Source organism: Taeniopygia guttata, chromosome 15, assembly GCF_048771995.1.
Source record: "Taeniopygia guttata chromosome 15, bTaeGut7.mat, whole genome shotgun sequence".
NCBI lineage: Eukaryota > Metazoa > Chordata > Aves > Passeriformes > Estrildidae > Taeniopygia > Taeniopygia guttata.
This window is the reverse complement of record NC_133040.1, coordinates 10,974,742-10,996,520: the sequence shown is the minus strand read 5'-3', so window position 1 is coordinate 10,996,520 and position 21,779 is coordinate 10,974,742. Positions and strand designations below refer to the sequence as shown.

At 47.4% G+C, this 21,779-nt stretch overlaps 2 protein-coding genes across 3 annotated transcripts; one reads left to right on the top strand and one right to left on the bottom strand.

The window, feature by feature from the left end:
* Positions 1-11: 11 nt before the first annotated feature.
* On the bottom strand, positions 12-15,621 carry MORN3 (MORN repeat containing 3). 2 transcript variants are annotated; one of them, XM_030285356.4, is made up of 7 exons: positions 15,539-15,621; positions 14,048-14,167; positions 7,157-7,312; positions 6,265-6,422; positions 4,694-4,853; positions 1,879-2,063; positions 12-120 (listed from the first exon to the last, which is right to left on the bottom strand). In XM_030285356.4, the coding sequence occupies exons 3-7, from the start codon at positions 7,299-7,301 to the stop codon at positions 52-54; spliced, it is 717 nt and encodes a 238-aa protein (XP_030141216.1). In that variant the 5' UTR covers positions 7,302-7,312; positions 14,048-14,167; positions 15,539-15,621; the 3' UTR covers positions 12-51. The 2 variants fall into 2 exon arrangements, with proteins under 2 accessions (XP_030141216.1, XP_030141218.1); XM_030285358.4 differs by lacking the exons at positions 14,048-14,167; positions 15,539-15,621 and adding an exon at positions 9,666-9,799.
* Positions 15,622-15,733: 112 nt separating this feature from the next.
* On the top strand, positions 15,734-19,715 carry TMEM120B (transmembrane protein 120B; the record flags this gene model as incomplete). The annotated part of the gene is given in 3 exon segments (NM_001245453.1): positions 15,734-15,824; positions 18,047-18,165; positions 18,889-19,715. Coding segments are annotated over 3 exon segments (357 nt in total). The 3' UTR covers positions 19,058-19,715.
* Positions 19,716-21,779: the final 2,064 nt, after the last annotated feature.

Genomic DNA, 21,779 nt, shown 5'->3' with positions numbered 1-21,779 from the left:
GTAACCCAGGATCGTGTTCTTAAATTATTTTTTTTCTTCAATATCTGGTTATTAATTATGGCTGTCATCAAACGTTGCCCGGGCCTCTGCTAAAACACCAGCTGGATCATGTAGTTCAATCTAAATAAAAAGAATACAAATCAGTTATGCAGTGTAATTGAAGAAGCTTAAGGTTTTATAGATCTTAATTTCTTGAGCATTATTGGAGAGTCTCCCACGTATCAGGACTTCAGCTCATATTGCAGCCTTTCAATTATTTAGAAACAACTACACTCCCCTAATTTTATTAGTGTGCTGAACATCACTTTATCTCCTTGAAATAGCTCTGTGTGAGTGACTTTAACAAAACACACTCTTGGGCAAAAGTGGCTTTGATTTGTAGCCTGTTAGGCCTCACCTATAATTTTAATAACGGGGGTGGTGGTGACAAAAGTTTATGAAAACCTGAATGCAGTTTTTCTCCTTTTAGCTATTACTTCATATTCTGAGATCAACAAATAGAGATCAACCTATTGAAAGCACAATAACAGCAGTGAAAGTTGACGCTTTGTTTTTGCTTATAGAGCAGAAGAGAACTGGATCATCACTTGGTCTTCAGCAAGTTAAATAAACAGCCAGACTTGCACATCCTGCCTTAGTGTACCAGTAGTTCATCCCAGGCTGTTGGATTGTTGAGGCTCTTCTCAGTGACCTTTGACAAACCACATATAGTAAATATTTTTAGCCACAGAAGTGCTGCTCCTTTCACTCTTTTTGCAAAATAGAGATTGTTTTTCTCTGATGGGTATTTGGGGTTTATTATTCTGCACTGCTGTGGGTGTGCTTGGTACTTACAGGATTAACTGGCTCAAAACTATGCTCAAAGGGCCTTTGGCTATAGAAAACAGATTTGAAAAGATTGGGGCAATGAAGATGTAACAGCTGTGAGATTTGGAAGGCTGCATGTGCCTGGTGTCACATTGAACAGCCGTGACCCACAGGAAGGTGGGTGGCTTTACCTGCCACGGGGCCGTGCTATTCCCTGTGCTACTGGAGCAGAGTGGTGAGCTGTGATTATCCAGGGTGGTTCTGCTTGGCTCTTACCAAAGGGGAGCTGCCCCAGCCCATCCTGCACAGACCATTTTGTTTCACAAATGAGGGTTCAAGCTGAGACTCTTAGGGCCAGCTCTCACTTGCAGTCACATCTGTTCACTGCTGATTCCCATTTCCTCTTCCTCCAAGGGAGCAGAGCTTGGGACAGACTCTCCCGTCCACCAAAGTGATGTGCAAGGACCCAGTGGGTGCCAGGCTGATGGCCCAGTGTGTCTTTGTGTCTTAGCAAATCTTTGGGATGGGGATAGGGCCTGGCTCTTCCTCTGTTGTGTGTGTTAATCAAGGGAAAAGAGGAGCAGAGGATGTGGGCTCTAGGACACCATCTCCCCCGCTTGGGCCCAGGTGGGAACCTGCACACACCCCTGGGGCTGCTGGGCACAGTGGTGAGCCCCTGACTTGAGGGAGAGAGCTGCTGTTGGCCCTGCAGCTGCTCAGGTTCCTGCAGAATCTGTTCAGCCTCAGCAGCTGGGCTTGGTGAAATAATTTGTTCTTGACACAAATCCCACTATTGTCTGTGCCTCTATTGTCCCCATTTCCTTTGTGCTGCATCAGGTCTCTGAGCAGTTCTGGTGCATGAGAACTGCATTTTTTCAGATGTAGGCAATTGGGAGGCTCCGGCAGAGGCTGCATGAGCTGTTAGTCCCTATGGGGCCATTTAGGACGCTGCTGGCCAAAAGACTCTGAGCACACACCCCATGGGGGAAATCTCTTGAGAAGTGAAATGCTACCTGGAGAGCTGACCCGAGCACTTGATGAATACAAATACCAAAATTTCCAAGCAATTACCTCTGGGAGCGGAAACTGAGTAGGGTCTGGAGCGTTGTCTCTGCCAAAGTCAACCAGAACTCCACACTTTGGTATATCTGCTACCCAGATGCCTTCTAACAGCTGTCCCTTATCTGGGTAGAAGTATTTCCCTGGGCCATGCTTCTTGCCATCTTTCCAACCTCCTTCATACCGATTTCCATTTGCTGCAATGTAAATACATGAACAGACCTTGAAATTTGCACCATTGTGTTAAGGGGTTGCACATGAAAATCAACAGAGCAAACCAGCAGAGGAGATCATGTGTTTGGCTCCTCTTAGTAATTTCAAGGTGGCTGTGGTATTCTGCGTCATTTTGATTTTGCAGTGCTCCATTTGCTGTGCCGCAGAGGGAGAAAATGCTGCAGAAGGAGCCCACACTTGCTCACTTGGAAGCAGGACTCTGCTCATCTGCTTTGTTCTCACAGTGATACTCATTTTCTGCTGACACAAGGAGCCAGTGTGCTCAAGGTAAGGGATTGGTCAACATGAAAAATTACAGGATACAAGTTTCAGATTTGTCACTGCAACAAATCACACAGGATCTCTGGCTTGAAGAGGTTTGCTTGTCTGGGCAAGTAACAGAGCACTGATTGCTGTCCAGTCAAAATAATCTTGATTTCAAAGAATACTTTTAGTTAAGTTTTTCCTCAATGAATTACGGGGTGAGAATTGCTGCAAGAGTCTGAACAGTTCTGGCAGTCACTTACAGGCTGTTTTTCCAGCTGTACTGCTTCTCTTGGCATTTTTCTGCAAGTTGAAAGAGGCTTTTTTTTGGCTCTCTGCTGCTCTCCAGGAATCCACCCATCCATCACTAACAGGGAAAGCAGAGCTACAAGGGGAAGAGAGCAGCCTCTTCCATGGATGCTGGTTGAGAAAGGGCATCATACCCCTGGTGATGCTGGGGCTGGGATAGATCCAGACCACCCTGCTGTCACTAGGAGAGTGCTCTGCTCACTCCTTTTCCTACATACAGTGTTTCTAAGCCCAAACTCGTGGGGATTTCTGATCATGTTAGTGGAAATACCTTTGAGTCTCAGCTGAACTCTGCCACCCTTCATCACAAGAATTGGCTGAAATACCAGGGCACCGCACACAGTGCTGCAGAGATAGCTGGAGCCTGCCAGGATACTGTAAGGGAAGAGGGGAAAACCAAAAAGGCTTCCGGGCAATGTGGCTGCTGGGCTGCTCAGGCAGGATCTGGTTTACAGGCTGGAGCTGTGGTGATGCTTATCTGCAACTTTGATCTGGTTTTGTGCTTATCTGCAACACCAAGCTGCCTTGTCCACAGCTGGGAGCAGCTCAGCTTCTGCACTCCAGCCACCAACAAGTGAGAAACAACCAAAACCACAGTCCTGGCTGCAAGGAGGGGGCAATGAACACCCTGACTGCGCTGTGGTGCCTGGCTGGTCCCATCTGCTCTCCTCCCAGAGCACCTGAGGCTGTGTTGCTCACAACCGTGATCCCTGTGGATGTGAAGTGCTCTGGTACAAAGCTGTTGGGGAATGGATGTAGCAGAGGCAGCAGATCAGTGCAGTGCTCTCAGCCAAGCTCACCCTCACTGGGCATGCTGCCACTACAAGCAATTTAATCTTGAGCTGCAGCTCATCGTGACCTCCACTGAAGAACTCCTTTTCTTTCACATGGCAAAGCTGCCGGCACGTGGGCGCACTTCCAGCAGCTGAGCTGAATGCATTAAGCTTGTGGGTATGAAATAATTGCTCTGGCTAATTTTAACCAAAAGGAATCCAGCTAACAATCAGTTGCAAGCTAGGCTGGAGGCAACTGGGCTCTGAAATGGTGTATCAGCCACAGCTCAGCCTGCAGGGGCTGTTAGTTTATAACTAACAGGGCCTTTGACAGGAGCACAGCAGATCAGTGCAAGATTCCCCCTGGAAGCAGGTGCTGATTTCATCCAGATGAGCCATCGGTCCAAAGTGACTTTACAGTCAGCAGAGAGAGCACAGTCATGCATGTGGTGTGCAGAGAAGGTCAGGCTCATTCCTCCCAGCTGCTTTGCTTAGCTAATTACTAGCCTTGAGATCACTTTCAAGCAAAAAAAAGATAGAATAGATGAATAACAATATAGAGATAATATTTATTCAGATGTTCTTGGAATGCCATGCCTGGTATTGCAGAGATTCTTGGGATTATTGGCTTTGGGGGAAAATGTGTTAAACTCCAAGGAAAATAAAGGGGAAAAAATTAGATTTCTGTATTTATGCTGAGATTGGCCCTAACATTCCCAATCCATGATGTGCTTGGTGTTATTTATGGAAAAGGATTGTGTACTAATGAAACCTCTGTGTTCACAAGCCACTGTCAGAAGTAGACAGAGGGGATGGAGTGAACTCAAAAAGAAAACTATGTTGTTGTGGTTTTTTTTTGGTTTTTTGGTTTTTTTTTTTTTTTCCCTGTGCTGGAAACTGAACTCTTCTTTGGTATTCAGAGCTAGACAGCCTGTCTGGCAAAGTGCCTGTCTTGAAAAGAGAGATTTGCTCTTCTCTGACCCAACAGTATATTATCTCTAACCCGAACCAACCCAGTCATTTAAATGTAAATCACAGCAAAAGTAAGCTTTCATGCGTGTGGGCTTATGGGCTTGAGCAGTGCAGTGCCGGCCCTTGCTCAGCCTGTGCTGCCTCCCGCTCCAGAGCAGGAGGTAGGGATGACACGGAGCGGCTGCAGTCCTGCAAGGCTGCAGCGTAGCACAGAAATGTGGATGGCAGAGACACCCGGAGAGCAGCACGACAGCAAACAGCTTGCAGGGGGCAGGGTGAGGGTGGTCCGTACTTACGGAGCCGCAGCAGGCCCTGCCCGTTGTGCTGATCCGACAGCCACTGTCCCTCGTAGGTGGAGCCGTCCTTGTAGTGCATCTTTCCCCAGCCGCTCCTCAAACCATTGCTCCACTCGCCCTCGTAGAGCTCCCCGTTGGGGTAAAAGAACATCCCCCGGCCCTGGACAGCAGCACAGAGATGGCTGGTTAGGAGCTGCTCCATTGAAAGGGGTCAGTGTTCAATTTTGGGACATCACTTTGATAGAATATTCCTTTGTTTATTACTCTTACACATGACTTCTGGCAGCCCAGCTCCATGGCTGTTCTCGTGCTGAAGGAAATGAGATGTGGTAGTACGAGAGTTTTTTGGCAAACAGTTTTATTAACTTGACAAAACCTTGGGTTTATATCTCAGTGTGTTATTATTGGCATGATTGCTGCTAATATTTAGCTAAAAGCTGGCTTTACAAGTATATAAACCTGACTGGGGATAGGCAGCATTAAAGGATGTCTCTCTCAACACGGGGATTTCATGTCTTTCAACCATGACAATATTTCCAGCTCAGCGTGTCCCAGGCTGGGCAGCTCCACCCCTTGTTTGTTTTACATGTATGGTTACCACTAAGAAAAGTCCAGAGACACCTGCTATGCCAGGGAGTGATACCAATAAGAAATATTTCTATATCACTAACACATTTTCCCATAGGAATAAAGTGTTCTTTTTTTCTCTGAACAAATAATAAAACCAGTGCTGGAAACAACTGATTTTTCTGAGTATTAATTTTATTAAACTGCATGGATGTAAGGGAGAAACTTTTTTAGAAGAAAACCCAACCCTAGTGATATTTGGATGTCATTATACATCTTTCACCAAAGCTCAGTTATGGAAAATCTAACCTTAAAGAACAGGAAGGGAAGCTCCCTCCAAGAGACAGGAGCCATGGAGCCACACGCCCATTAAAAGCATTGGTGGAGATGAGTTTAATTTAAGAGCAGACACAAAGACAAACACAAGGTTTCCATTGGCAGATCCAAAAACGTTCCTACAAGGATTTTGCACATTACATTGCAGTCACTTCTACCAGATGACTTTCTCATTATGTTCCTTTTAGGAAAAACTGATTTATGTCACAGGCTTAATTTCCAAAAGAACTCAAGTTATTTGCCTATTATGCTGTAAAACTCCCAGAAGAAAGTGCATTTTCTGGCAGTGCTTATAATACAGGTTCCTCTGACTTGTTCTAGGACAAGAGTAATGAAAGGGATGGGTGGGGAGGATTAAGAAACAGGATGTGAAACCTCCCATCGTGCTTGGCCAAGATGCAGGTAAGTCTGAGCAGTAACCACCACTCTGTGGCAGCTGGTGGGAGCTCGGGGCTGTAGCCTGGTAACCAGCAGATGGGTGGGGATGACTCCCTCTCCAGGCAGATGGCACTCCCATAAAAATCTTGGATTTTTAATCTTGATCATTCAATTCAGCCTCAGTATTGCAAAAGTTAGTATTTTAAGTAATTTTCTTGAACAAGTGCACCCAACTCTTTCCCTGTATTTTGGGTCCCACTGCCTCACTGCTGGCAGAAAATCTCACTTACACCTCTTCGGTCGTTTTCCCACCAGCCTGTGTACACCCTCCTGTATTCCTTGGTCACTGGGTCAAGAATGCTGTATGAGCCATAACCATCCCGCTTCCCAAACTTCCAGTCACCGCTGTAAATAGCTCCTGTGCTTTTCCAAATCTGGGTGCCTTTACCTGTTTAACAAACAAGAGGAATGACAGGGAGACCATCATGGTTAGGAGAAGGGTGCACAGGACAGCCCTTCCTGCTCCATCCCCAGGCAGGGCAGCACTCCCTGCACAAAGTCAGGCTTGTGTCTGGGATTCAGTTTAGCTTCCCAAGTTGGAACCATCGTTAATCTTGATCAGGGGCTTCCTGTGTGGCCTCTGCTGAATGCACTGAAATCTTTCCAAACCTCAGTTTACTGCTTGTAAACAAATCTGTCCTGCTCTGGCTGCTCCTGGCTTGGACAGGGTCTCCTTCTCCTGCTCTGTCCCCTGTGGGACCTGCCACATCTTGGGAATAAATTAAGATTCCTGGAACCAAGTCAGGAGCTGAGAGAGCTCCAGGGACTGTGCAGCCAGGGCACATCCCAATACATGGAGCTGACTGCAGTTTGCTGCTATTTGGAAAGGATTTTCAAACATCTGTAATAGAGATATTTCAGGTAGTTGCCCCTGAGTGCATGCAAAAGCTCTTCAAGTTACCTATTAGAAATGTTTCTGCAATTTTGTGTTACATATATCAAATATATGTGTGTGTGTGTGTGTGTGTGTGTGTGTGTGTGTGTGTGAACATATAGTCCTACATGAATGAATGTTCTTCCAGGAGCATATAGAGCACATAGAACCACTGACCACTTCCTGCCCCTAGGAACATTTGTAAGGACATCTAAGTTGCTATTTTTTCTCAAAATTATCTATCTTACCATGTTTCAAGTTGTCCAGCCATTCTCCAGTATACTGATCCCCATTTACAGCATAAATTGTGTGTCTTAATCCACTTTTCTGGGCTTTCCTGTCCCATTCATAAAAGAGAGGGTCTCTCACCCTTGGGTACTTTATAACGGGCATACTGTTGGTATCTGGAGAAGAAAACAAATTATTATCAGCAATAAATTAGAAAGTACTAAGGCAGGTACAGGCAGAACAGTATTTATGAGCCATGCACAGAGATAGAACAAACAGGAGGCAATTAAAGATACTGAAGTATAAACTAGCACTATGTGAAAATGGGCTCATAGCATAGCCCAGCCTGTTAGGAAATGTTAATGCAGTAATGCAGTTCAGACTCCTTTGCTGCTAAAAATATCAGTCCTCCAGCTGCCTTGTTAAAAGCGGTTGAAACCACGTTTCCCTCTCCCAGGAGGCTGTGGACTTGCCCAGGGCAGGCCAGATGCTCACCAGCCCATTAAGCTGTCAAGGGGGTGACTTCTGAGGTGACTTCACAGCTGGGTTTAAAGCAGGAACAGCAAGCATGGAAAGCACAGTGGGGGTGATTTGGGCGTTGGAGGCCTGGAGGGAAAGGGTCAGTGTGGGGGAAGAGGAGGGAAAAGGAGATATTTTGCCTCATAAATACAGAGGACAATGGTGGAGTGCAGCATAGTGGTGGTTTCTGAGCACTGCCAATGGAACTGCTGTTCAGCACAGTGGGAATTCAGCGCAGACTCGGAGGTGAGAATGGTCTCCTATAAATCATAAACAGAAGCCAAAAGGTGGATGTAGAAACAAAAGCAAGTTTCTATGAATGCCGTTAACATCCAGAGCTCGGCTGGAGCCTGGCAGGGTGGGATGCTCTCTGATTTTGTCTCCTGGGCTCCCCCTTCTGTCCTGATCCGCTGGACTGAGCCATTTCGAATGATTTTGTGTGTCTCCCTTCTCGGCAGGGCAAAGCTCTGGTTCCTGCTCTGCTGCGGCTGCCAGGGAGAAAACCTGGGCCTTGGGAGGAGAGGGGGAAAGAAAGGTGCTTTAGATTCTTGCTAGGAAATAAAAGCTAGACATTCTAACGAAGAAAACAGTGTTAGAGTTCAACCTTAGTTCTGTATTTTCAAGCTGTGGGAAATGGTCAACAGCTATTTGGAAAGATAGCATTGCTAAATGAAAGTACTTCTGTGTCCAGACAGAGTCTTGGTTAGAGAACACCGAGGACAGGATCTGTCCCTCGGTATGGTGGAGTCACAGCCCACCACAAAGGATGCTTTTCCAGCAATGCCAATACAGGATACACTAGAACTGCTGAGTTTCTCCCTCACTTTTGAGTGCTGCAGCTCCTGGAGAAGGGGGTCTTGCCAATATTTGCCAAGGGCCGGATTTTTTCAGGACACTGTGCCACTCTTTGATGGCTTGAGCCTGTCCTGCCCTCGCTGGGGAACCAGAAGAGCTGAGCTACAACAATCTGTACCCACCCTGACTCTGACCATAACCTCTGAGCAGCACATGCCTGTTTCAAGAAGTCTCTTCACTATCCCTGCCAGATGGGAGCATTACTTTCCCACCAACACATCCCACCACTTCTTTAAGTCAAAGCTTAGGATTTACAAACCCCAGGGAGGATTCCCAGCTGCGGGGGCAGCCCCATCTGCTCGCCGTGTCCTGCGAGGCACAGCCCGCGCAGGGTACCCGAGGTAATTGCGGGCTGCGGGGAGCCGCCTTTATTTGCTGAATACCCTTCTGAATTTACGTCAGCGATGCCAGGTTTGCGCAAGTGATAACGCAGTCGGCATTCGCCTCCCTGGGTGTTTTTAGCCGCCCACTCCCAGGGCTCGGGGAGGCTGGCAGCGAGAGGCAGGCGGTGCAGAGTCGTTCCGGTTGCAGCTCTCGGTGCGGAGGGAGAGACGCTGCTGCTCCCGTGTGCCTCTGCCTCGGCTCTTGGGGATGAGGCTCGTACAGACCCTCGCGTCCCCCTCCAGACGCTGTTCTGTGACTTTGGTCGGGTCTCTGGTAAAATGCAGCTTTAGTCTGCACGGCCCTACTAGAAGCCCCCCTTTTTTTTTTTTTTTTTCCTGGCTCTTTGCGGAACTTCAGAGCGATGCTGGGTACCTACTTTTTCACATCTTACATCTTAACTTAATGAAGAGCAAGAAGGGAAACACACCCGGCTGCAGACTGTCGTTGGCAGAACCCTGCCTGGCATCGCACCCCTATGCACCCGAGGGTGCCCCGGCTGAGCTCAGCCCTTGCCGTGACCCAGCACGGCGGCACTGCCTGCAGCGGGGTCCCTTTGCCAGCACCCACCAGCGGAGCGGAGTCAGCCCCTGCCCTCCTGGCCCCCAGGGCGCTGTCTGCGAGCGGAATGCTCAGGGCTCCTGCTGCTGCTCCTCCCCAGCGGGAGCCGGGCAGGAGGGCAGCGGTGCCAACGCCCGACGGGGACATCCCCAACTCGGCTTGCAGAGCTCTCCCGCCGCCCCCGAGGCCGAGGGCCGAACCGGGGACACCGACCTGTGCTGGCGGCGGCTCGGTGCTGCCTGCGGCGGCGGGGTCGCCATAGCAACGTGCCAAACTCCGGCGCTGAGGGCCACGGCAGCGGCCCCGGGCGGACAGAGACGTGCTGGGACACGGCATCACACGGGGGTCCCCTCGCTGAGCGCCGGGGATGGAGCCGGAGCCACCGGGCACACACAGCGCTGCGCTGCTACGTCCCTGAGGTCGGGACGTGCCAGCAGAATATAAAGTGCTAATAAGAAGCGAGTGTTTCACCTCTGGTTGGTCTTTCGTACGCCCAGCAACAGAAGGCTGGAAATGAAAGCACTGACTACAGCACCGATGAGTAACAAATAAATCAGCCTTGCAAATGTCAGGAGAAACAGGAGAAAGCCCTTGAAAATGCACATCAGCGGTCTTAAAGGAGAAATCTGAATAAACCTGACACTAATTCCCTCATCCATTACATTTCTTCCACAGCCATGGTGAGCAGGGATTGCCACTCTGGCCTTACGGGTGTCTGTAATCATCTTCCCTAATGGGTAATTGACTGTGCACATTTCTAATATCACACCACAGCTCTTGTACGACTCCCATGAGCCAAATGCATTTGATTCTCATCCCTTTACCACATTTTTTGTGCACAACTCTGCAGGCTGTAAGGTAAAAATGTTGAGGCAGGTGGGAAATCTTGCGATGAAACAAAGCAGCTGCCTCTGTAGAGATACAGCTCAGCCTTCCCTGACGGGTGCTCCATTGCCATCTTCTCTATCTGTGGCATTGAATGTGCCTTAAACGTTGTGTCCACGCTCAGATAGGACAGAGAATGGATTTATTCCAAGTGTGAATGTGTCTAAAAGCAAATATTCCATTTCCCATGGTACCTGTAAGGGCCATGGAGCCAAAGGAAACAATGCCACTGCCTGGGAAATCAGGTGCAGCAAAATGAAGTGCAGGGAAGGAAGAGGTGCTCCACAGACAACATGTGGAAAGGATGGAGGGAGATCTGTACCAAGGGAAAGTACACACATGGAATTTCTTGTGTTAGATTAGATGAACTGGGAAAATGGCAGCTGCTAGCAAGCATTTCCAGGGATGTAGGAGAGGCAGAACTTAAAGACTTATTTAAGCAGGAAAAAATTTTTAAAAATTTTTAAAAAGAGTTTTATCAGAAAGTTCTTTCCACTCACTCAAATGAAATTTTACTTAGAAAATGTCATTCCATTTTGAGAGAAGGAACCCCCTTAGTAAGTAGGAAGTGGGGAAAATTTTTGTAAAGGGTGTTAGATATATCTAGAATATATAACTCGGTCAAAGAGTGAGATATAATCTCAAACTGACCCAGAAATGTCCTAACCAAACTCTCTTCCTCTCCCAAGGGCAGTTGTTTCCAGGCACAACAATGAGGCCACTATGAAAAGTAGGGTCAAAAACTCAAGCTATGATGTGCTAGGAGGAGAATTTGGGTTTTCCTTGACACAATTTCCCTTGCTCCAGCTTTGCCAGCCAAAATTTGACCCCAGATACCCTTCTTGGCTGTTTTCTTTCTTTTTCTTGTTTCACTCTGACAGGCACTGGCCACTGACACCAAGGAACAACAGCAAAACCTTCACCAGGCAGTGCCAGGGCTTCAGTTCTGCTGCTGCTTGTACTGTTGCTGCTTTAGTGGTCTGACAGTTGATTAAACCTTACTTTTATTAAGACTGAAAGGAAGCTTTTCAATCTGTCCATGTAAATTATGCAGTAATTCAGCCCATTATTCTGCCAACACAGTTCATTGCAATGAACTCCACTTCCAGGCTGGACACACTGAAGAGCAAACCAAGCATTGGGAGTCTGTGTATGGAAACATGCCCAGATGCACCTTTCTGCAGCAAGGGCCTGTGACATCTGATGCACTTTTGCTTTTATCACTTTTAAGGCTAGAATTAAAAAAAAAAATTATTTTTAAAAATTAAATATAGCCCAAGGCCCTTGGTATTCTACATCTGAAACCAATCATTTTTGCAGTGAAAGACACAGCTGCTTCAAGCTGAGTTTTCTTGGGGAATCACCCAAGTGAAATGTCCAAACCAACTGAAAACTGTCAGAATCAATAAATTAAATTTATTCTGGGAACTTCGTAGAATAAATAGAGAAAAAGCATTTAGGGAAACATATGTTGGAATTCTTTAAAGGTGAAGAGTGTGACAACAACATACTGTGGAAGTGGGATGCTCAGATGTGTGTTTTATTGCTGCTATATTCAAAAGAAAAGCCAGGGAAGAGGTGGGAGGGTCTTGGACTCCAACCAAGCCTGTGTTGGTGAGCTGAAGGAGCATCTCCACCACTGTGCTCTAAAGAATTGTCATTAGCAGGATTTAGAAGGGATTGAAGTGAAAGGTTTGAGGTGTAAACTTCACCTGGTTGCCTCTGGTTTAAGAGGCAGCCTTGTGGGAAAGAGTTTAAAATTCTTCCCTCCTTTTTGCTGGGAGCAGTTTTCTCAAGATAAAAACCATGTTGGTTTTACATCAAAACAACCTAAAGTTAACCCCCTGGGTTATCTGGAATGTTCAGGCACCTAGATAGTCATGCAAACTGAAAGGCTGAAGTCCTGGAAACTGACACCAGATACCCTCTCCCCAAGAGTTCCTGTTGCTGTAGATTTACAGCTCTTGGTCTCTGCTTAACTACCTGCAACAAGGTAGAGGTTTAAAGTAAAGTTATGGTGTTAATTTCTGAAGTCACCGAAAGCTGAGAATTATTTACTCACCATGGAGTGCCTTGCAAGACTCTTAATATCATTAGAGGAAGATAAATTTGGCCATACTTGAGCTAATGCCTCACTTCAAGTCCTTACTTTATTCCTTAATTGAGGGATAAATCCAGATGAATACAAGATGAATCAGCAGTGTGAATCTCCAGCTGAAACATGTGCCAAGTATTCTATTTATCATGGCTTATTGTCACCTGGTGTTAGAATAGAGACTCATCTACATTTATATTTTGTCCTTTCTCATTTGCTGTGCTGGAAAGAATCTGCATTTCTAGGACAGGGGAAAAGCATCAAAGGAAACAGCCTCAATTATCTTAAGAGGAAAGAATGAATGGAATTTGCATTCAGGAATAGTCTGAAGGGTGAAGAAAAGGAGCTCACATGTGACTATACATAGAACTATGTGTACTCAAACAAAATCTAACATCCAGAGAACAGTCACCATTTCACTGTGATCCTTAACTTGATTTATTAACTCAATTTCTTAGATACGTTTTCTGGCAGTGAAAGGTTGGTGAGTTGGGGATTAATTAAGGTAAAGGCAAAACAGAGATTTCATGTTTGCAAATTTGCTGTGCAATGGCCTTAGGTGATCTCTGGCAGCAGAAGACAGCCATTAAAACTTGCAAGATACCTTGAAAAATGATCATAAAATATTGAAATTCAGAGGAAAAGCACCATTCCTCATGTGTTGCCACAAGTGAAAGACAGGCAAAGTGTGGGAGCCCGGAGCATCAGCTGCACAGAGCCCTGCTCCCCATCCAGGGCTGAGGGGATCACTGTTATCTCAGCTTGCTTTAGTTTTGTTCACAAGGATGTGATTGAAATAATGAGATTATACAAAGAGCTACAGCCTCCCAGGGGGTGGGGAGAGCTTACAGGTAATTCTGAAGTATTTTGTAATGGTGCAAAGTTAAATAATGCAGAACCAGCTGTAAGGCCCTGCTACACTCCCATTGTTTGTGCTTAACTAAATGTTTTTGTGATTTCTTTTTGAAAGAAAATGCAGATTTCTTGGATGAATATTAATTAGCATGGCTTAGTTAAAAAGTTGAAAGAAATCTTTTGAGGTAATCATTATGCACAGCCACAACATGTGTAAGAATTCTTCCTTGTCAAGAGGTGTAGGGGAGAGGTAGGAAGTTTGGGATAAATCCCTTGGTGTTCTGAGAGAGCTCTGGGGCCGGCACAGCAGGGCTCTGAGTGGGAAATGCACAACATTTCCTGCCTTTGTATGTGAAACACCAACCACAGCCCTAATGGAATGTCATCAGCCTGCAGAATTCCAGCCCAGGACAAATATTCATGCCTGATAAGAGTTTCCTTCTGCTCTTTTGAGGCTTACAGATCAGCAGCAAAAGGAATACTTTTAAGGGATTGACAATTTATGATGTCTTCTAAAAGCACCTTTTCCTGAACTGACACAAGCAATCCTACAAATGTTGAAGTGTTTTTCCTTTCTGGATTCCTCCAGATCTGCAGGAAGGTGTCAGCACCCCAACCTCAACAGCAAGGGGTAAGATGCAGCTACATCTCAGGGGGAATAAACTCTGTGATAAACTGAGCTGACAGAGAACTGCAAAGCTGGAGGGAATGTTTTCATGTGGGAAGGAAAAATAACTTTGCTGGCAGGGACTATTCCAACCTTGTGGTGAACTGGAACGTTTTGGCACATATCCAGCGCAGAGTTAATGCTCTGATCTGAGATGTGATCCGAGATGTGATCCTCCTTCTTCTAAAGTCTGTAATCCAAAATCCAGGCCTCCTGTAACATAAAATCCTGTTACATAGGATCGTGGACAAATGCTAGAATCCAGGAAAAATTTAATATAACAAATTCCTGTGACATTTTTATTATGTTGATTAGTTTATTTTTCTACTTCAGGATTACCAAGACTGCCACAACGTGTGTTTGATCTCTGGACAATCATGGCCTCACTGGAGAAGCAGCAGGGACAATGCAACATCCCTGGGGCTGGTGGTTCTTAAACCAGCAGAAATCCCAAACCATTGCAAGTTCTGAGAGGGTTTCTCTGGAAACTGAATGCAGAAGGTCATCAACAGCATTTCAGGTCTCCACCCACAAATGTATGAAAAAAACCCACACAAAAAGTCAAACAGTGGACCTAGAGAAGGACCAGGAACAGCAAGAACAATGATCTCTCCACCCAACGTTTTTGGTTGTTTCTGTGAAATTCAAGGAAACAGGATCCTACATAGTGAAAAGACATACATAGAGAAAAAATCCTACATAATGAAAAGACAGCATTGCATTTGTGTTTTCACTTTGGCTTCATTCCTCCCCTCTCCTCTCCCTTGTACCTTTTTTTTTTTCTTAATTGCTTCCTTCCCCATTCCTTTTTTCTTCCTCTTTGCCCATTTCTACCCTTGCACAAGAAACTCACAGGATGGGTGTCAACATTTACAACTCTTCCCACCCTGCCCCAGAACATCAGGCCCAGCTCACAGCTGGCCAGCCCAGCTGCTGACTGGGTAATTATTGTAAAAATAAAGACATCAAGAATCCTCTTGTCATCTTCTCTGATACCAAGGACCTCTGACCAAGGTCCAGGCAGCTGCAGGGCTGAGCTGCCTCAGATTCAGCCACCAGGTCTCTCTGAGGGGGCTGGCCCTGTGCAGTGGAGGATTTTATCTCCACTCTCAGCTCCATGTGTGGTGAACTACCCTTAAAGGGCAGGAAGATGCTTCCATGTCACACCACGGTGCTGCCACAACACAAGGGAGCTCAGGAGAGGTTTGAGGTCTCCAGGAGGTGACCCGGGCAGGGCGGGTGACAGCAGCGGAGCAAACCCTCCCCATCTGAGGGGAGCTTTGACCTGAGGAGAACACAGGCCTGAAGGAGCCCCGCCTGAGGGGGACCACCATGGGAGGGGATCCCGGGCCTGAGGGGGACATAACAGGAGGGGATCCCGGGCCTGAGGGGGACATCACAGGAGGGGATCCCGGGACTGAGGGGGACATCACAGGAGGGGATCCCGGGCCTGAGGGGGACCATCACAGGAGGAGATCCCGGGACTGAGGGGGACATCACGGGAGAGGATCCCGGGACTGAGGGGGATCATCACAGGAGTGGATCACGGGCCTGAGTGGGACATCACGGGAGGGGATCCCGCACCTGAGGGGAGCCTTGACCGGAGGGGCTCTCCGGGCCGAGGGGAGCACAGACCGGAGCGCTCCCTCACCTGACGGGTTCCTCCCCTCAGGAGGGGGGCGTGGGGGGGCGGGGCCGCGCCCATGACCGCGCGCGGTGACGTCAGCGGCGCAGGCGGCGCGGGGGTGCGGGCGGCGGGCGCGCGCCGGGCGCGGGAGCGGGAGCGGCGCGGCCCCGCGCCATGCGGGCCCAGCTGGAGCGGTGCCGCGGCGAGTGGCGGGAGCTGGAGGAGGAGTTCCGGCAGCTCCAGGTGAGCGGGGCCCTGCGGGGCAGCGCGGTGCATCCCGGTGCATCCCCCGCCTGCGCGGACCCGGCTTCCCCCGCGCTGCGGGGTCGGCCCCCGGCTCGCCCCGCCCGGCAGGAGCGGGACCGGGGGTCTCCACCGCCGGCCGCATCCCCGGGGCGGCTCGGCGGGTGCAGCCGGAGGTGCGGACGGGCTCGCCCCCGCCCGGGGTGGCCAAGCGTGCTCGGTGCTGTGTCCGCACGGAGGATGTGCATGCCTGCACGGCCCCCACCCACAGCCCGTGTCCCGGGTGCGAGCGCATGGGACAGCCCAGACCGAGCCGCGGCCGTGCCTCAGCTCCCTCCGAGGATGCACCGGGTTCCCGCTGCTCGAACGAGGATGGGAAAAGGGGACACGGTGCTGTTGTGCACCCATGGAGTGGTGCAAGGAGCAGTGCAGGCAGCGCTTGTCCCGCCAGCATCTCCTGGCGGAGTTTGATCTCCCCTGGTGGGATACGAAGGGTTCAACTGCTGTTTTTCCATCTTGCAAAAGTGCGTTGAGGGACAGAAGGGCCTCGGAATGGGGGCCAAGAGCTGTTCTACAAGATGCTTTTACCTCCAGAAAACTTCCCTTCCTTCCCTGCTTGTCATCAGTGCTGCACCTATACATGTGCTTTAAATCCTAAAGCCAGTTTCAAAAGCTGTTCTCACTCTGGAGGCTGTTTTAGCCTCTTTTAGATTGTTAAACAGAATGTGCATTTGAAAAAAAAGTGTGATTTCCAGATTTAGTTTGTTTCTTAATTAAAACTCAGTTCAGGTTGTACTCCTGTTAGCAGAAACAAGAGTTGGATGCTGGGGGAGACCAGCTGCTGTGGTTTTGTTGGTCACTAGTTTGCTGTGTGCACCTTCTCGACAAGCTCCCTGCCGGCGTCTGACCTAAACCACAGTAAATGGCAGTGATTTTCCCTGCCTCAGCTTCCCCACCTGGAAAAGGAAAGTAGAAACACTTTGCCACCCTTTTTGGTGGGGTGGCAGCTGCTGGTCGAGGTGTCATTGAGCAGGAATTAGTGCTGTAAAGGTGTGTTCATCAAAACCAAAGTGAGCCTCAAACATGAGAGCTGCAGTGCCTGTACAGGGTTAGTTTGGTTATTAAGGTCTTTAAATCAGACACTGGAGCCTGGTTTGGATTGTTCTTGTAAATAAAGAACAGCTACCAGGTGGGTCCTAGCAAGGAGAAGAGCAAAGATTTGGTTTGTGTGCTTTCACCACCATGTTCATGCTCTGGGAAGAGCAGTGGGAATTTCCTGTGGTTGTTGGTGTGCTGGTAGGTGAAGCAGCCGTGTAACCCACACTGTCTCTTGGCACTAACTCTGCAAACTCTGTTTTCCATCTTATTATAGGTCTTAAAATTGGCTCAGATATCATTGCTTGGTGCTTGAGGAGCCCTTCCTGAGGCCTCCTTCATGGGGAAGGGGGTGAAATCCTTGCAGAGGGAGGAAAAACAGAGTCTGGGTATCCCTGAGTGCAGGGAGGGGTGAGAGCAGAGGCTCCTCTCAATGGGTTTCCAGTTGGTGAGCATGTCCTAGTTATGGCTGAGCACGAATTGGGGGCTTCAGGGGACCAATGAGCTGTGATAAAGCAGTTCCTCCCAGTTAGCGTCTGAGGCCACAGGCAGGGACATCAGTTCAGCTCTTTAAACCAGGATATGGGGCAGTAGGTTGCTTGAATATCCATAGGGTTGGGGTGGCAGTGATGGCCAGGAGGTGCCTAAACCCCCAGCCATGGATTTATGCCTGGTGTTGTCTTTCCCCTCCCTCCCCCACTCTGTTAGGTTCTCATTGATTTTCTCCAAGATTAATCTGGCTGTGAAATTGGAGTGCCTGCTCTGTGATTTAGCCACCATTTGATGGGCATGGATCAGGATCAAATGGAGGATTAGGGAATTCAAGGATTAGGGGCTTCATTGCAGGGTCGGATGGGAGTGAGAAGCTCCTGAGTGGGAAAGCTCTTTAAAGAGGAAATGAGATGAATGTAGAGGATGTTTGTCCTCTTGCAGGAATTTCATCAGTGTCCATTTAAGCCCTATTGTATCTGTACTGGTTTGGCATCTCCCCCTCCTTGTTTGTTAAAGGGGTGCCTGTTGTATCCCATGAAACCAGGATCTTCCTTGTTTCCCTTGGAGGTGAGGACCAAATGCCATGAATAACCTAGAAGGGCTCTTCCTACCAGCCATCTCCTCTTTTCCTGCAGGAAACACACAAAGTTTACAGGCAGAAACTAGAAGAAGTCACCAGCTTGCAGACAGCCTGCAGCAGCTCCATACACCGGCAGAAGAAGACACTGAGGGATCTGAAGCACAGCCTGCAGCGGTAACAGGAGACCTGGAGGGTGGAGGAGGCAGGGATGGGATAGTTCTCCTTCCCAAGGGCTGAAATGCTTGGATTTGTAGTACTTTTACTAGAAAATCTATGTTGCAGTGCTAAAGTTGTTCCATATTGCAGCCAAGTAGAGTGTTCACCACTGCATGGCAGAGGGAGCCCTGTAAATAAAGAACTGTCTCTGGCTGCTTGGCTGATCCCAGGAGCCAAGGGCTGAATTCCTTGTGTGCAGGCCTGAGTACAGCACCTCTGACACCACAGGCTGCTGGCTCTGCTGCTCACTGCTCTCTGCTTAACATTAATTACTAAAACCACAGTTTGTCAGTAAATCATCAGCTCTGTCCTGTTACATCCTGAATTACTTCATACCTGAAGAGCTTCAGCCTCTGCAAGGGCAGTGCCTGAAACCATGCACAGAGTTCCCAGGGTGGAGGGAGTTCCTTCAGAAAAGCACAGTATTCCCACACGATCCTGTCACTGAGCTAGTGAAAAGAGAAGCTGATTTATAAACCAACTGGTGCAATAACCTACAGCAGCATAAACCTGGCAATGAAATAAAGTTATGATAAGCCAAATCCTCAGAAATACAGGAGCAAAGCTTGTCAGCTCACAGAGCCAGCTTTTTAACAGGCTGGATTTTATGACATTATTTTCCTTCAAATAAAACGGAGGTGAAAACATGAACAGGAATATCTTGTTTCTGTATTCTTGCAGGTGCAAGCCAAGAGCGAGTTCTGAGGAGTTTGCTCTCATTCAGGAGATCAGCAGCCAGATCAAGGAGAGGCAGAATGCCTTCTTTGACATGGAAGCCTACCTGCCCAAGAGGAATGGGTACGTGCTCCACCAGGGATGCTTGTGTGCTCCAGGAATTTTGGATTTTTAAATGTTCACAGTGCTTTGTTCCTGAAGGAAAAGGTTGAAGAAAGACATGTAAAATTGGATTAGTCATAAATCTCTTGCTGAGCTGCTGTGTCAGTTGTACACAGAATTCATTAGCTGTGAGTGGATGTAAATGTGCGTGGGCAGTGCAGGTTTTCTGTTAAAATGACAGTAACCTGCACTGGCAAGGGATTGTGCAGTTCAGTGTTCCACACTAATGTTTTCTTGGGCTAATTTTTTTGCAGGCTGAATCAGAACAAGACTTTTCTCTTTTTTTAATAATATTTTTAACCAACTTTAACTTTTGCTTCAAATGGGGTTGCTAGGACAGAGTTATGTCAATTGTCAAGGGCTGTGTGATGCTGCAGCCCCTCAGAAGTTTCCATCAGAAACGTCTCTTCCAAATCCTCCCTGTGTTTGGGTTTGGACAGTGCACACTACGTAGACTGCAGTGCAAAAAAGGGACAAGGAAAATAAGCCTTTTCAGTAACTTACTAGAAATGTTGACCAATATTTCCATGTGTAAAGCCCTTTCTGTAGTCTTTTTAATTTGTCTTGATTAAAAACCTCCATCAAATGTGGCTTTGGCAGAGCCACTGTCTCATCACCTCAATCTAGATCATCCTGTTCAAATAAAACAACTTACTTGAGTCTGCTCTTGGCTTTTGTCTTCCAGCCTGTACTTAAATCTGGTGCTGGGAAATGTGAATGTCACTCTCTTGAGCAACCAGGCAAAGTGAGTGAGCCTCCCACATGTGTGAGTTTGGGTTTGTCTGGGGCCAGCTATGGGTGTGGACTGAAGCCCAGAAAGGGGAATGGGTTTCTCTTCGACCTGATGAGTGAAATGTTGAGGGTGGATGATTGGACTATGACACAGGGATAAGCTAACATCTTATGTAGCTCTAATTAATTCCATTTATTGCTTGCTTTTAAGCCCAGCTCAGCCTGTGGCCTTAATTGTAAAAGTGTTTAGAGTTTTTTGTGCTGAAAAATGACACTGTGACTTCTAGGCATACAGTGCTCCAGAAAATCGAGATACATATGTATTTTTTAAATCTTGTCATGCTAACCCAGAAACCAGCTCTGATGGACTTAAGGCATTGTGTTGCAGCTGAGACAGACCCTTCCTGCAGGCAGAACACTGCCTTTCACCTCTGTCCACAGCTTTTCTAAGTGTTTCAGCAAAACCTCTGTCTCTGGGCTTGGCATTTGTCTTTGTATGTGGTTTGGAAAAGGTGAAGCCATATTCCAGTCAAACATCTGTTTGTGTCCACAAATGGCACCTGTTTCCTTCCAGGTTTGCCTACAAAGATGAGTATGAGAAGTTCAAACTTTATCTGACAATAATCTTGTTACTCGGGGCTGTCGCCTGCAGGTTTTTTCTCCACTACAGGTAAGCTATATTTTTATTTCTTATCAAGTATTTTGCATAAAATTGTGCTGGGTTTGAATTATCTTATCTACTGTTAAGGACAGGAGATCTACAGTTAAGCTCAGGTGGTGTTTAGGCTTTGAACAATTGGGCAGCTGGACCTGCACTTCTTCAGCTCTGTCAGGAGATGTATTTTAGCTCATTGTTTTTCCTTTTTAAAAGGAAAGTCCAACATCACTTTTCCTGATGATGCTAAAAGTTGATGTTGTTATTCTGGCATCGTGCTGTCATTGGGAATGAACAGTTGGTTGTGCTTGTGGTTTGTCCCAGGCAGAGACCAACACTGTGCTATAGTTCTGGGGGTAAAAAAAAAAACAACAAAAGAGAATTTACGTGGAATAATCAGACCTGAAACATTACCTCTAGGCTGTGATAAAGTGTCTGAGCACCAACAAGCTTCCACTATTCAGTTTTGCTTAAAAACCAGGAAGGTGTTGGAGCCATAGTGCTTCCACTATGGTCTCTGTGTGTCTGAGTGAATGCAGGATTGTACCAGGAACAATGCTGCCCTGTACAGAGGCTGCCCCAAGTCCCCTTGGCTTCAGCAGTTTGCAAATAGCAAAAAAAAATTTTACTGTTTTATTTTTTTTTGCGCCAGAGCATAATGCTCTTCCATTCTTTTAGTTGATTTGATTTATATAGATCTCACAGAATCTCCTCATTGAATTAGCCTGGAAAGGCCTCTTTAAATTGGATCATCTGCTGCTCTGTGGTGCTTTCTCTCCTTGAGCAGCACTTAATGTCGTCCCTGCATACCTGCTTATCAGCTCAGGGTCTGCAGTGGTGGATCCCAGGGAAAAGGGCTTGGAGCCTGGCAGTGCTGCATGTGGGTTGCAGATGTTCAGGATGGGACTTTTTGTCTATAGCCTCACTGGGGCACTCACTGGGTTTTCATCTACCCAGGAGGAGGAAGGGAAAAGAGGGATTTTTGAAATGTGTCTTTATAATTAACAAGAGGGTTTTTTACTCTGTGTTTTTTGTGATTAACAGGGTGACAGATGAAGTGTTTAACTTTCTGTTGGTGTGGTATTACTGCACGCTGACGATACGGGAAAGCATTCTCATTAGCAATGGTTCAAGGTACAGTGCCACCTGCAAAAACCATGGAAAGCATGAAATGTCCTTAAAGAAAACCAGGCAACAAAAAATGATTGAGCTTGGCACTGAAGCCTAGCAAATCTGAGATGCTCATGGCCTCTCTGCAGAGCTCTTGTCTCTCTCCTCCTCCCAGGTCACTTCCAAGGGCACATGTGGCCACCTGAGGTTTGGGCAGAGAGCAGTTGCAGTTCCTAAG